This window comes from Nanorana parkeri, unplaced genomic scaffold (assembly GCF_000935625.1).
Source record: "Nanorana parkeri isolate BGI_ZX_2015 unplaced genomic scaffold, ASM93562v1 scaffold431, whole genome shotgun sequence".
In the NCBI taxonomy this organism is placed as follows: domain Eukaryota; kingdom Metazoa; phylum Chordata; class Amphibia; order Anura; family Dicroglossidae; genus Nanorana; species Nanorana parkeri.
The window spans coordinates 634,267-649,147 of NW_017306699.1; the positions used below are offsets into that span (position 1 = coordinate 634,267).

A 14,881-nucleotide genomic window follows, 5' to 3' on the forward strand; every position below is an offset into this window, starting at 1 on the left:
TTAAAGTTACTGCTGGTGGTGTGCACTCTGCCCACCTGTGACAAGGCAAATTGCCTTGTCTTGTGCTCGGCCTGTGGTGGAAAAACCAGACAGCACAGAGCAGACGCATATGCTGAGAATGGGCCCTCAAACCAGAGACTGCCAAGCAATTAGCATTTCAGAATGTCAGCAACTGCAGCCCCCATATTTCTCTTTAACCCCTTCGTGACTGACGACGTACAGTGTACGTCGCCAGCATTGGGGCTGTTTAAACAGACTCCCGGTGACTTTTCACACCGGGACTCTGTTTAAACTTGTAGAGCCGACTGTCGGCTTTACAACAGAAGCGATCCTGGCGACTTACCTGTCGCCAGATCGCTTCTGCGTCCCGAAGAAGGGGCTGCCCCCCCCATAAAATGTGGAATATAACATGGGTACAAAAAAATGAAAAAAAGGCCTCAGTCATGAAGGGGTTAAGCATTAAATTAAAGGAAACTAAAGGCTACTATTTCTAATTTTAGTTGCCTGGCAGTTAGGTTGATGCTTTGACGCAGTGGCGGACCTAATAACCAAAGGGCCCTGGTGCAAGATTTTATCTTGGGCCCCCCTCCCAAGATGGGGAGGGGGGGCAGGAGCGGATCACACTGGCCCCCGCACCCCCCCCAGCGGTCTCTAATGTTGCAGTGGCGTGCTGGACTTACCTGAGACCCTGCAGAGCACACCATAGATCCTGCATAGCCCACCTGAGACTCTCCGACTGCGATCTCACATTCCATCGCACTCACAAAGTCGGATAGAAGTGACATTTCAGGACCGATCAGCTGTTCCAGGGCAGATCGGTTCTCCTGCACATGCGATTTGCGATGCCGATCTGCCCTGGAACAGCGGAGAAAGCGTTGGAATTCTTCACCTATTCCACCGCCGAAAAACTGGGCGAGATTACGTTTAAATGTGTGACCACTTCACTGGTCACACATTCTAACGTAGTCTCAAATTACTGTTTTAATGTATTAAAAAGCACACGTGTAAAAATTCACAAAGTAGTGTCATTTGTAATTGTTGTTTTTTAATACAGTCTCCTGAATTATTATCTATTCCTGGATAATGGAAACTCTTACATAACCATAACAGCAGATGTAAGCCAAGTGTAAGAATTTTTTGGTAGGTTGGTTTTCAGGGCGACAGGGTCGGTCGGGGTTGATAGCAGCACACCTAAAATGAACATGTTCGCACCCGAAAGGCACAACATGAATGGGGACTGTCTCTGGATTGGGCATAAATGGCTTTTAATATGTTATCTGCAGGGGCATCCTGAGGCCAGGTGTCACCCGGAACGGAGACCGGGTGAAACCCCTCCGTGATGTCACCGCGCAGTGATCTCATTGACGCCTGCCGGCAGCCATCTTGGTGATGGATGCCGGTAGAGAGAGGAGGGGACGTTCACCCAGCATGGTGAGGTATGCCACCAGGTCCCCTCCTCTCTCCTGACACTGTCGGTCCATGACCGAGTGCCCGACTTTTTAGAGGGGGTGACACCAAAATGACTGTCAGTCACTTTGGTATCACACCTCCAATGGTGTCACCCGGGTGCGGGTCGCACCCCCCACACCCCCCTTGTGACACCACTAGTTATCTGATAATCTGGTAATAATAATAATAAATGTTTAGCACACAACACACTCCATGTTTTAGCTTATCGTGCCTTCACCAAAAACATGGTTTACATTTATCACACGACTTTCTCGCACAAACAGATTTCTATTATTTATTCCTAACTCAATTGCTTACCCAAAAGCACGAAACATGCTTATGCTTCTCAATAGAAGCAGGACCTTAAAAGCACCAAAACTGCTGAAGGCTGGCAACAATGTGATCTACTGTGGCAACCTGCTCTATTAATATAACTTCCGTTGAGTCTGCTTTTAAAGGTTCTCACTCACTGGTATATGGTCCCATTCAGAGTGGCGCACTCTCTGCAATGTATTTCAGAGGCTGTAATGTCACTGGTGATATGCTACATACATGGTGGTCATGCCAAATGTCAAAAAGATTTTGTTCCAAAATATTTAAACTGTTTGCAAACTCTCTTTCATACCCCTCTCCAAGAGGCCCTTGTCTTGTGCTCCTGCACCCTAAGCCTGTATTCCTCACTATCGTTCAATTTAAACTGGCTGCTTACTTACTTACCAGTGGCAAAACAGACAATCGCTAAAGCTTGAAAGAAGCAGGTTATACCTTTCATAGAGGTTAGGCCCCCCATAGATTCATTCTTTATCAATGAAAAACTTTTTTACTATTCTTTTTGATACTCTCAAGATCATTTTCAAAGAATGGACCCCATGGATATAATATACCCGTGCCTCTCTTCTGAAAGTTTTACTTCCTTGTAGCAGATTACCCTAATTTTTTTCCCCCCTTTGGAGTTCCACTGTGTCTTTTTCAACTTTTCTACTCATGTCTTCCCTTTCCTTATACACTTAAAAGCAGAACTATTAGGTGAGTGATTTCCACTCATCCTCATAGTTAGAACCGACACACGACATTGAAACTGTCACGCGTCGACTCTATAGATCAGGAAGTGATGTATATGGTCTGACTGCCACCACCAGAAAGACTAGGGACAGGCTGATCTCCCACTCATTAACATACAATTTTTAAGGTATGCTATGTGAATGAGAAACATGTAACAAATATAAGGTAGGTGTTATCCCAATTTGGCTGCAAAAGTGGGGTAGCGAGTTGAAATACAAGGAGGTCTGACTTACATGCCGGACAAAACGGTCACTCAGACGGTGTCCGTACCATGGTCTGCCATTTAGGCTGCATTCACACCAGCGGCTGCACTGCAACGCACAGTTGCTGGTGTGTATTCCCAGACACAGTGCTGATGCACTGATCGCACTTTTTGCTTTTTTTTAGTACTTCCCCCTCCCCTTTACATACAAGTGCATGTCTTATGTGCACGTGTTCATTCGAATCAGATGGCGGGGATGGCCGGGTTGGTTTAAATGTTTTAATTATTTTTTACTTTTTATTTATTTTTATACTTTTTATCACCTTTTTTATTTTATTATATTTTACTTATCACATTTTTATTTGATTATTTCTTACTTATCTAGGTTTTTTTCATATTTTCTTTCCACTTAACTTTTGCTATCACAAAGGGGCTAACAAGCCCGTATGTGATAGTATTTGAAGGCAATAGGTTCTCTTTCTGTAAATATCAGGGCTCTTAGACTCCTGAAGTTTCCCTGTACCTCCAACACAGAAATGAAGCACAGGAATATGGTTGTGGTCCTAGCAAGCAATGTCTGAAGCAGAAGAGGGCCTGTGTTGGGTTATGGCTGACAGTGGGAACACTGGTCTTTTTTTCAAGAGTTTTCTGGTCAGTGTGATGATGTCAAAGGTCCTGCCTCTGGCAGGTTCCCTGAGATATTAGGTAGCCTAGGTTCACAATCATGTGACCTTCAGCATCACTTTTCAGGGCAGTTTAAATAGATATTTATAAATCCACTTTCCTGAATGTCATGCTAGTGCTTTGGCTTCAATACTGTCTGAGTAACAAAGACAGAAAAAAAAAAGGAATTCTGAATGTTATGAAATAAAAAATACTGAAGTTGGAAAGCAAAGCTTCTGAAGGTTTTAAGAAGTCAGCAGTGTCAGCTTATATATTTTTCTCAGTACAGTTTAAAAAAACCTCTTCTAAGGAAAATGACAGTTCCCTGCTTCAGTTTCAATACTTTGTGGGTCGATAAGCCAGAACAAATATAAAGAAAAAAATGTTCCAATGTGTTTTTTTCTATTGCTTCATGCTTGTTTCAGGTCAGTGACTCAGAACTATTTTAGTCACACACAGCGATGCAACTATCACGTCAAAAGGAAACCATCTGTAGCAGCTCACATATTTCTTTTAATGAAAGATGAAGCTAAATGGAAGAACCCTGAAATGTGTCTACATTATTAAGGTAAATGGAGGCTCTGGTGCGCTCTCTCACATATTTCTCAGGATTAGGTGGGATCCAATGTGTGGGCAAAGATACATGTGCTTCCACATATGCATGAGTACTTCCAGCTTTTGTACCAATGAATGTGTCTCTATAAGAATGAATGAAGGAAGGCAAAGAGCAGAACGTTTCCATACTCAAAGTTCAGTGCTGTTTGGAAAGTTTGTGATAAACTGCTCAGAAAACATTGCTTTTCACCGGACTTAATGTGTTGTAATAGAGAGACGTTCTTCCAAAAAAACTGCATACTGTGCTAAAGGTGAAAAACTCAACATAATGCTTGTCAGCAATGACATCTACACGACCTGAAAAGCTAGACCTACAAAAGAGTGCAAGTGTGCCATAAATAAAGCAGAACTATAATTTCAACATAAGTACTTCTATCTTTATACTGACCTCACCCCATGTGTCCATGGATTACTTCCTCCACCCCATAACAGAAGGTCTGTACCGCCATATGGAAATGGGTTTGGGATGTAAACAATGTAGAAGCATGAGCAATAAACCTGTGACTCACTGATTGTACTTGCAATGCTCTGCAATGCTCTGCAGGTTTCAATGCCAAATTATAATGAATGCACTTTTTTATTTTATCAATGCGGATGCATTATTATTATTATTTTTTTACAAAAAAGGAAAACTATGCCTGTAACTAGTAACCATATATAAAGATGGAGACACATTCACGGAGCACTGCTTGCTACACTGAACAAGAGGCTGAGGGTACATCCTGTATACAGACCTTGCAAGTCTATCCCAGGCTGGAATCTGAACACATTTTATTTATTACAGGTATTTATTTAGCGCCAACAATTTACGCAGTGCTTTACACAGTGCACATTCACATCAGTCCCTACCTTGAAGGAGCTTACAATCTAAGGTCTCTACTTCACATAAATACATACAAGGGCCAATTTAGACAGGAGCCAATTAACCTTCCAGCATGTCTTTGGAGTGTAGGAGGAAAGCGGAATACCTGGAAGAAACCTACGCAAGCACACGGAGAACATGCAAACTCCTTGCAGATAGTGATCTGGGACCCCCAGGGCTACAAGGCAATATCATGTGCTTTCTTTGGTCTTTTCCTTGTCTAAATGTGTACTAAACCTCAACTCCAAATCTGACTTGTAAAATCACGGCAACTTACTAACAAATGTGGTCATCCGGCTTACAGAGTCATCTTCTATACACATGAGTGTTGCTGTACTGTCTCTTCTTCTGCAGCAATCCACTGTCTCCCTGGTTACAGTGTGTGCATCAGGTAAAAGAGCCCGTGCTACAAAGAGGACTGGAAATTTAGTTCCTAGTGAGAAACGTTCTGCAGGGTTTGTTGCTGCTGATTCTGCTTAGTTTTATTTATCTTCCTTATTATGCTGATTTGTTCTCCTAAATTAAGAACGTTTGCCATATGTATATGTATTTTTTAGCATAAACTATCATTTACAGCAATCCAGCTCTCTGTAGAGGTTACTTAAAGTGACAGTAAACTCAGGAGTTAAATCTTTAAAATGCATTCAAGAACCTTAGCTATTAACAAAAATGTATCCTATTTGTGTATCACTCCGCTGTAGATCCTCAAATCATCTTTGAATTGGTGCTGACACTGTCCTTCCTTCTGGAGGGTGGCTACTTTTGTTCCCCATGGTCCCTGTGTGTGTTGTAAAGTAGCCACCGTTCTAAGCTCACTTGCGTGATGGACTATATTTCACTGCAAACAGGGCCGGCCTTAGGGGTGTGCGAGCCGTGCAGCCGCACAGGGCGCCATGGCAACAAGGGCGCCGTGCGGCCGTCAGAGCTCGTCCTGTGGGCGGCTTCTCTCCCCTCACTGCTGGCCATCCGATATTTGTGTCCTCAATTTCTTTTCTATTTTAAAAGGGAAATGTCAGGGGTCTGTTTGGACCCCTAATAATTCCCCGAAGCCCCCCCAACAGTACAAAATAAATAAATAAATGTAAAAAATTATTTTTAAAAAAGTGAAAACTGCCCCCCCCCTCACACACACATATTATTAGACATGTGCGAAGACTAAAAATTCATTTCAGATGAAATGAACGAAAACTAGAACTAAAGTTTTCATTTGTTTCATCAAACAAAACACTTTTTTATGCTATTTTGGATTCAACCATTGGCGTGTTCTGGAGGCAGGGTGCATGACGTCATATAACAACGCACGTGTTGGGCGCCGCCATCTTGGTGTATATCTAGGTATACACCAAGATGGTGGGGCCAATATCGGTGTGTGACGTCACCTGACGCCACGCATGCATGGCGTCATGTAACGTGCCTCTATGATGGTGGCACACATTCACAGAACACGCCGGGGGCCAACACGGCCGCCGCACATTCTCAAACAAATTATTATTATTATGCGCCTGAATACATTTCTCGTATATTTCGGACATATAGTAATTCATTCATTTACAATAGTCCGGGTTCTGTGTTCTGTTTTCTATTTTTATTTTTCTAGATATACTGACTTAAAAAAAGGGATTGGCATGACAAACTGACATTTTATTTTTATAGACTCTATTGTATTTTGACATTTATTGTTTGCCTTCTGTTGTTTTATTTGATAAGAATGCCTACAAGTTTAATAACTTGATAAAAATTTTAATTTTTATCATACTTATTAATGTTTCTTTGCGGCTTAACAAAATAGGAGCCTTTAAATTGTGCGGATATTGGAGGAAATGGGTGTGGTTACTGGGGGTATGGCCGCTAAAGGGTGTGGCCACGGAGGGGTGTGGTCACTGAGGGGCGCTGTAAAGCTTTATCGCACAGGGCGCCTTAAGGCCTAAGGCCGGCCCTGACTGCAAATTAGTTAATTAAGCATGAGATAGGCTGCAAACACAGACACAGGGTTCGGCACAGGTACAATTAATGTTGTATGGTAATCTATGCATTACAAATCAAGTATTCATTTTGGAGCAATTCTTCAAACTGTATAAAAATCAAATGATAATTTAATTTTCCACTTCAATCAAAATACACAATGCTTTACAGGGATCTCAAGTCTCCCTGATGTTCAGGGAGTCTCCCTTTTTTGGACAGCAGCTCCCTGATGTCCGCGAGAGAGGCATTTTCTCCCTGAAAGGTTTACTCAGAGTAAACCTTTCCGGTATATCAGTGGATAAGGTTTCAGAGTGAGGCTTGCCTCCTGGAGGAAGGTCATGTGATCTCTAGAGTAGCCTCAGAACGAGGCTTGGCTCTCAGAAGCTACTTGCTGCACAGAGAGGGCGGACATAGACTACTACTGAGAGCAGGTACAGGCACTGAGATCTACTGCTGCAGGGTTGAGAGAGTGCTGTTAACCCTTTGTGGATAATATAGAATTAATTATATGTCCTGGTTGTCTAGTTATAGAGAACATTTATTTAATTTGCTGCCCATAGCAACTAGTCAACTGTGTATCAGGGACTTTACTCCTCAGCGTTTTTTTAAAAAGGTCTTGGGCTGTCTAATAAATAATGACCTTTACACTGACAGATACTTGAACATCAATTCACAAATCTGATGTATATATAAATAAATATATAACATTATATGGATTGTATTTTACTCTGTGTGTATGTATGTATGTGTGTGTGTGTGTGTGTATATATGTATATATATGATTATTTCTTTTATATTCTGATGATGGCCGCTGTAAAAAAGAAACCCCAAAAAACAGAAAGGGCACCTCCCTGAAATGAGACGGGAACCTCCCTGAAATAAGGTTTTGCAGGTTGGGATGTCTGGCTTCAATATTATGATACTTCTAATACCACCTTTATAATTATATTTCTCATCTAAGCAATGATGGAAGGTTGAGGATCACACCAAGTATCCCATTCTGGATTGGTTTAGATAGAGGTCTATAGGCCAATATATTCCTCCACCAGGATAGATGACAAAATTACGTCTCTTACAACCACAACGTTGAAAGACCTTGCAATAAAACTTGTATTAATTGGTGGCAGTTGGCTGTCACCAACAATGTACACAATGAGACTGTGTTTTTAGTAATAGATGTTTCAGGTAACAGAGAGTCATGAGGCATTGTATGTAACCAGGAAGGTTTCTTCTGCTAATTAGCATTTAGATGAGTGTCTGGCCATAACATACCACCTGAATTCCAGATTAAACCCATGAAAGCCTGGACTAAGAGGGAGTGGAATTAATGATGCTGGCCATCATTTAACCTGGAAGACTAAGGACATCTATTGGCGGAAAATAATTTCTGCAGGGAACAGCTCTGGATTGCAGACATCCCAACTCTCCCGGACGCTCCGGGAGTCTCCCGCTATTAGATAGCGGCTCCCGGCCGCCCGGGAGAGGAACATTTTCTCCTGGAAAGGTTTACTCTGCTCTATCTAGCAGAGTAAATCTTTCCCTGCGATCTGTTTTTTTTTTTTTCTGACATCGGGGCCGCCGGTCGCTGTCAGTCAGAGAGAGAAAAAAAATGGCATAGGAATGCATAACTAGATTGTTATTGGCTATTTCACTTTGCAATAGCCAATAGCAGACCAGCTATTGCACCCGCCCACTGCTACTGCAGACATACCAACTCTCCCGGAAGCTCCGGGAGTCTCCCGCTATTAGATATCGGCTCCCGGCCGCCTGGGAGAGAAACACTTCCTCCCGGGAAGGTTTATCTGCTCTAACGAGCAGATAAACCTTTCCTTGCAATCGTTTTTTTTTCTTTTCTGACATCGGGAGCCGCGGCCCGTCGTCAGTCAGAAAAGAAAAAAAAGGCATACGAATGCATAGCTAGATTCCTATTGGCTATTGCACTTTGCAATAGCCAATAGCAAACTAGATAATGCACCTGCCACTGCCGCTGTCAATCAGCAGAGGGGACCTGAATTTTTCTATCAGGTCCTCTTCTGGTGATTGAAAGCAGCAGAGGGCGGGTGCAATAGCTAGTTTGCTATTGGCTATTGCAAAGTGCAATAGCCAATAGGAATCTAGCTATGCATTCTAATGCAGAATACAAAAAAAAATCAGAAAAAAAACCTGCAGATAGCAAAGAAGCTATTGCTTCCTGTGCTATCTGCCATCATTTCAGGGGGGTGCTCTCTCCCAGCCCCCCCAATAACCACCCCTCCGCGGATGGGGGGGGGGGAGAGGGCACCTCCCTGAAATGAGAGAGACACCTCCCTGAAATTGCTTCTTTCAGGTTGGGATCCCTGCTACTGTCAATCAGCAGAGGGGAACCTGAAGTTCTCCATCAGGTTCTCTTCTAGTGATTGACAGCAGCAGAGGGCAGGTGCAATAGCCAGCTTGCTATTGGATATTGCAAATTGAAATAGCCAATAGCAATCTAGCTATGCATTCCTCTGCCATTTTTTTTTTATTATTCTGACGGCAGCAGCTGTCACAATACTACAAAAAAAACCCAGCAGATAGCAAAGAAGCTATTGCTTCCCGTGCTATCTGCCATCATTTCAGAGGGCACCTCCCTGAAATGAGAAGAGCACCTCCCTGAAATTGCTTTCTTCAGGTTGGGATCCCTGGGATTGAAGAGTATTGCAGCAAAAACTGATATTTGTTTTCTGGTAATGGAGTACTTCATTTTTGTTTTAGTTCGAGATCAGCATCATTAGATTATGCCATCCTGCATGGACTAGTTGTTACCAAAATCTATTAAGCCTTAGGCTTTGGTAATGTTAACACTTACTAATATTTATTTTTTAACAATGTGTGTTGTCTTCCACTTCCCACCATGATTTTGTATCATCCTGCAGAATTCCCTTTGCTGAAGTAATGTCGCCATTGCCATAGCAACCAACAGATGGTCATAGAATGCTTCATTGTCCCCTACATGTAAAACTGAGTTTCATGCACTTTCATGCTTATTCTAATAACAGTAAAACAGTTAAAAAGCAACATGGATGTGCAGTGGCCAGTAACCCATAGCAACCAGATTTAGACTAGAGTTCTTTTGGTTAGCAGGAAGTGAGGTAAGGATTATATCACCAAACATCATTCTAATTTACCCATTAACTTATAGACATACATAGTCTAGTTTTCATATAAACACTACATTAAAGTACTGGTTTGGCTCTGCCTATAGTTTGCCACCAAGCAGAATGTAGCTCACAAGAAAAAACATTACAAATATACAGTAAAATGTATGTATGTAAACTGAACATTTTATTTGGCTTTAACAGGGGTAGGCAACCTTGGCACTCCAGCTGTGGTGAAATTACAAATCTCAGCATGCCTCTGAGAGTCTCGCCTGTGACTGTCAGAGTCTTGCAATGCCTCATGGGATTTGTAGTTTCACCACAGGTGGCCTGCCTTGCTTGCCTACCCCAGACATCCCAACTCTCCCGGATGCTCCAGGAGTCTCCCGCTATTAGATAGATGATATTTCACTTTGCAATAGCCAATAGCAAACAAGCTATTGCACCCGCCGACTGCTGCTGTCATGAAGTTCTCCATCAGGTCCTCTTTTAGTGATTGACAGCAGCAGAGGGTGGGTGCAATAGCCAGCTTGCTATTGGATATTGCAAATTGAAATAGCCAATAGCAATCTAGCTATTCATTCCTATGCTGGTTTTTTTTTTCTTTTTCCTTCTGACGGCATCAGCTGTCAGAATACAAAAAAAAAGCCTGCAGAATGGGGGGTGGGGGTGGGGAGGATGCTCTCTCCCTGAAATGAGAAGGGCACCTACCTGAAATTGCTTTTTTCAGGTTGGGATCCCTGCTACCCCTGTAATATAATATTAAATGTAGTTAAAATAACGTATACACCTTAGGCTGGGTTCACACCTAGGCGTATCGAATATGCGCGTTTGTCGCGCGTTTTTACCGCGATTCGCGATAAAAAAGCGTGACAAACGAGCGTTTCCGAGGGCTACCTGGCTGTACCAATGGAAACGTGCAGCAAATACGCCCCAAAGAAGCTCCTGTACTTCTTTGGGCGTAGGGCGTTTTGCAGCGTGTTCCTATGCGCTGTAAATTGCCCAGGTGGGAACCATGCCCATAGGCAATCATTCGTTTTCACATGTTGAGCATTTTACAGAGCGTAGGGACGCGCTGTAAAATGCCCAGGTGTGAACCAGGCCTAAGTGAGTTGACCCTATATAGAATCTCTCTTCTTCTTTCCAACAGGGAGTTAGGGAAGGGGGATGAGTTCACTAGTCATACCGCTCTGCTCAGTGCTTTCTATGCCATAGTTTATGCATCTGGTTAATGGTGACCCTCAAATCATCACAGTAAGTAACCTTTTCTTAAACTGATACAATAAAAGTCTTTTCTTCAGTAACAGGAAAGGATAGCATGTACCTTTCTTCATTGCAGCAATCCTAGTGCAAAGCAAATTAAATGAATTTGTCTATAATCTTTAAAATCTGATTGTCAAGGAAGCAAATATTAAAATATATATGTTTTTGTCTGTCTTTACAAGCTACAGTACCTAGTGGAGAAGTGTTCATGATCAGAATGGAACTGGTGTTAAAATATATCTTCTAGCCAAAATGTGCAGAACATGAATTAGAGTAATTGATGCTTCAGGCTACTCCAGGCTGTCTGTGTCGGGAGTGCCCACATTTTATGCACTGGAGGAAAAGAGCACAGGCAGAAAGATCCAATAACAGAACATCAGATTAGAAAATGGCATTTGGTTACATATGTCAGTTTTTGAAAATGGAAACAGAAAACGATCCTGCTGGCCACTCACATTAGCTGGGAGGCCTGTAGAAGAGTACAATATTCCCAATACAACATATATTGCCGGATGAAAATCACAAATTTAATTATTCCTGACAAGCACTGGGAGGATCAGGCCAGCAGAATCAGTATTAGGAAGGGACAATGTCTGGTCATATTTTTCTCATCTTATGTTTTATGCACTGCGCTAAAATACCAAAATAGCCTAAAATAAATGCTATAACCACAATGAACAATTAATGTGCCCTCTCCTGTTCTATAAACAAATCCTAAATATTTTTAAAAAAGATATTGCATCCATATTTCATTATGTGCTTGTATACAATCAAAGTGCATGTAACCTCCTCCTCACATATAAAACAGTGCTAAATACACAAAAGTGCATAAACACAAACTAAAGGTGCATTTGTGCACTATAATAATATAAAAATATTTCATAAACTGTCAGACTCCAACAATCCAAACTCTAGGTAAATACATTGAATTATACTATCTGTATAAGATATACTGTCCATAGTTTTCATATAAACCGTGGATTGAAGTGCTTCAGTGTAGTGTTCCGCAAACGTGCTTAAAAATTCCCGTGCTGGTGTTTAGACTCAATACACTCATCGACAGTAGTTTGACCACTGATATAGAGCAGTCACACCGTGCTTTTGTTCCCTGGTAATCAATGTTTCACATCAGGGTAAACAGATCCCCCTCCCTTCTATAGCTCCATTGGTTCCAATGGGTAATGCATTGGTGGTAAAACATAAGATTACAGTTTTCTCACCTTGGTCTGTGCCCCTATCTAGATGGAAAACTAAAGCTGGCCATACACAGTTCTATTTTTTCGATCATTTTGTGGGCTGAACAAAAGGAATAGAATAGATTCTTCCATCAATGCTTAAGAGCGTTGATGTTGTTTCCTTTGTATTATGTGTTATCATGTTCTGATCAACAAAAAGAAATCACAACAGAGTCTCCGACAGTGTAGTATATTCAAAACAATTTTATTTACAAAAAATTAGTTTAAAAACACTTACATGCTATGAATAAAAGAACATCCTGTCATCCTCTAACATGCCGTTATATAGGTCCAGTATTCAGCAGGCATTCTAGCACTCACAGATCCGCCTGTGTTTGCTGTTTCTGCGTATCCCCTGTGAGAGGGCACATTCGTTGTTAATTGTGATTATTGTATTTATTTTAAGCTATTTTGGTATTTTAGCGAAGTGCATCAAATTTTGTTGCATGTCTGTGAGTAGTAATTACAACTTTAGCACAGAAAAATAGGACTCTTAAGCTGGCCATACATTGTGCAAATTTACAGGGTTCTTCAGCACCCGTTTGGCCAGCATCCTTCAATCAGCTGATCGAAAGAGCCAGTTGAAAAATTTTCCAACGAACAGAGGTGGCAGCCAATGAGTTCTGTTCAGGTATTCTGACAGCTGCCATCAGCCGCTGTCAGAACACAAAGGAAACAGCATCAAGGCTCTTAAATGTTGATGGAGGAATCTGTTCTATTTCCTTTGTTCAGCCCACATCTAGATAAGGGCGCAGACCAAGGTGAGAAAACAGTCATATTATTATTATGCAAGGTTTTTTAGCGCCAACAGTTTGCACAGCGCTTTACAATAGAAAGAAGACATTGCAATCACAATACAATTCAAGACCCTGGTAAGGAAGGCCCTGCCTGTGAGGGCTTACAATCTAAAAGGGAGGGGAAAGTGATACATGAGGAGGATACATCTTATGTTTTACCACCAAAGCATAACCAATTGGAAATAGATTTATGAATGGGTTTAAGGTCAAGAAATGTATGCTTAGCAGCTCAGTATCTGCAATTGATAGCCTAGGTAATAATGTACACAATCGTAGAGATAAATAAAAATATTATGGGGTCCCTATACCACTTACAGGTGAAACTCGAATAATTAGAATATCGTGCAAAAGTAATTGCAGTAAGTGCTGCAAAAGGGGCCCAAACCAAGTGCTGAGTACATATGCATGCTTGTACTTTTCAGAGGTCTGATATTGTTCTATGTACAATCCTTGTTTTATTGATTGCATGTAATATTCTACTTTTTTGAGGTTGTGGATTTGGGGTTCTTGGGGTTTTCATGAGCTGTAAGCCATAATCATCACAATTATGACAAATCACTGCTTGAATTATCTTGCTTTGCATGTAATGAGTCTATCTCATATATTAGTTTCACCTTTTAAGTTGCATTAGTGAAATAAATTAAATTTGCACGATATTCTAATTATTCGAGTTTCACCTGTATATCAGGAGCACATTGACAAGTTTCAACGTTAATCTCTTTGGGTCTCCTTAATAGCCCTCTACTTATCTTAGTATTTGATGCATCATAAGAGATGGCATCCCGAAACATTTAGGGGATGCTTAAAGAAACAAAGAAAATGAGGCACAACTTGTACACTTGTCTATAACAGCCAATCAAATTGCTTGTTTTATTGTTCTATAGAGCAAATTATATAATTAAAGTAAGTTATACAACGGTAGTTTTTCGAACGAATGTTCGAACAAAAAAATCTCGTCAGAACGTTCAATAATGCCATCAGAGACTTGGCGACTGGTGTTCGAAATATCGCCTGATTTCCGTTTTTATTTAACATTCGATTTTGGAAGGAATGGAGTTTCCTGACTTACCTGCTGATTGACTCCTGCCCAAAAACGTGCACGCACACAAGCATGCAATCCATTGCTGAAAGTTCCTGTAAAACACACTTTAGCGTGTGAAAACGTGCATATGGGACCGTTTATGTGCAATAGCGCACGCACGCGAGCCTACGGAAGTGCACTCGTTAGCGTGTACACTATCATATATAAACAGACATGAAGCCATGACCAAGTTGCTGGGTGGTCTTCAGCTAGTCCCTATGTGCCCTGTACTTTGTTCCTGTATTCTGATTTCCTGTGTATGAACCCGGCTTGTGACCAATTGACTACGCTTCCTCCTGATTTGGTACCTCTGCTCTCTGATCTCCTGTGCATGACCCTGGCTTACGTTTCCTGACCCTGCTCCTGATCTGTGATTTGGCACCTCAAAATTCTGCTCCCTGTGTATGACTTCGGCTTGAACCTGACTTCCCTTCTGGTCTGCCACTTGGTGGATCGCTCCATCAGTACCCTGAGCAATGATATCCATCCAGTGCTCCTCTGGCCTCACACCCATTGCCTGCTCTGGTTTCAAGAGGTCCCAGTGTCATACCGGTCCTGCCGATTCACCAGCTGG

At 41.8% G+C, this 14,881-nt stretch overlaps 1 protein-coding gene across 1 annotated transcript in view; it reads right to left on the bottom strand.

Moving 5' to 3' along the window:
- Positions 1 to 14,881, bottom strand: part of CUNH8orf48 (chromosome unknown C8orf48 homolog) — a 44,439-nt gene that overhangs the window by 11,725 nt on the left and 17,833 nt on the right. The window contains exon 4 of the mRNA XM_018560071.1: positions 36 to 71. Coding sequence (XP_018415573.1) covers positions 36 to 71 — 36 coding nt within the window. The remainder of the gene's footprint in view (positions 1 to 35; positions 72 to 14,881) is intronic.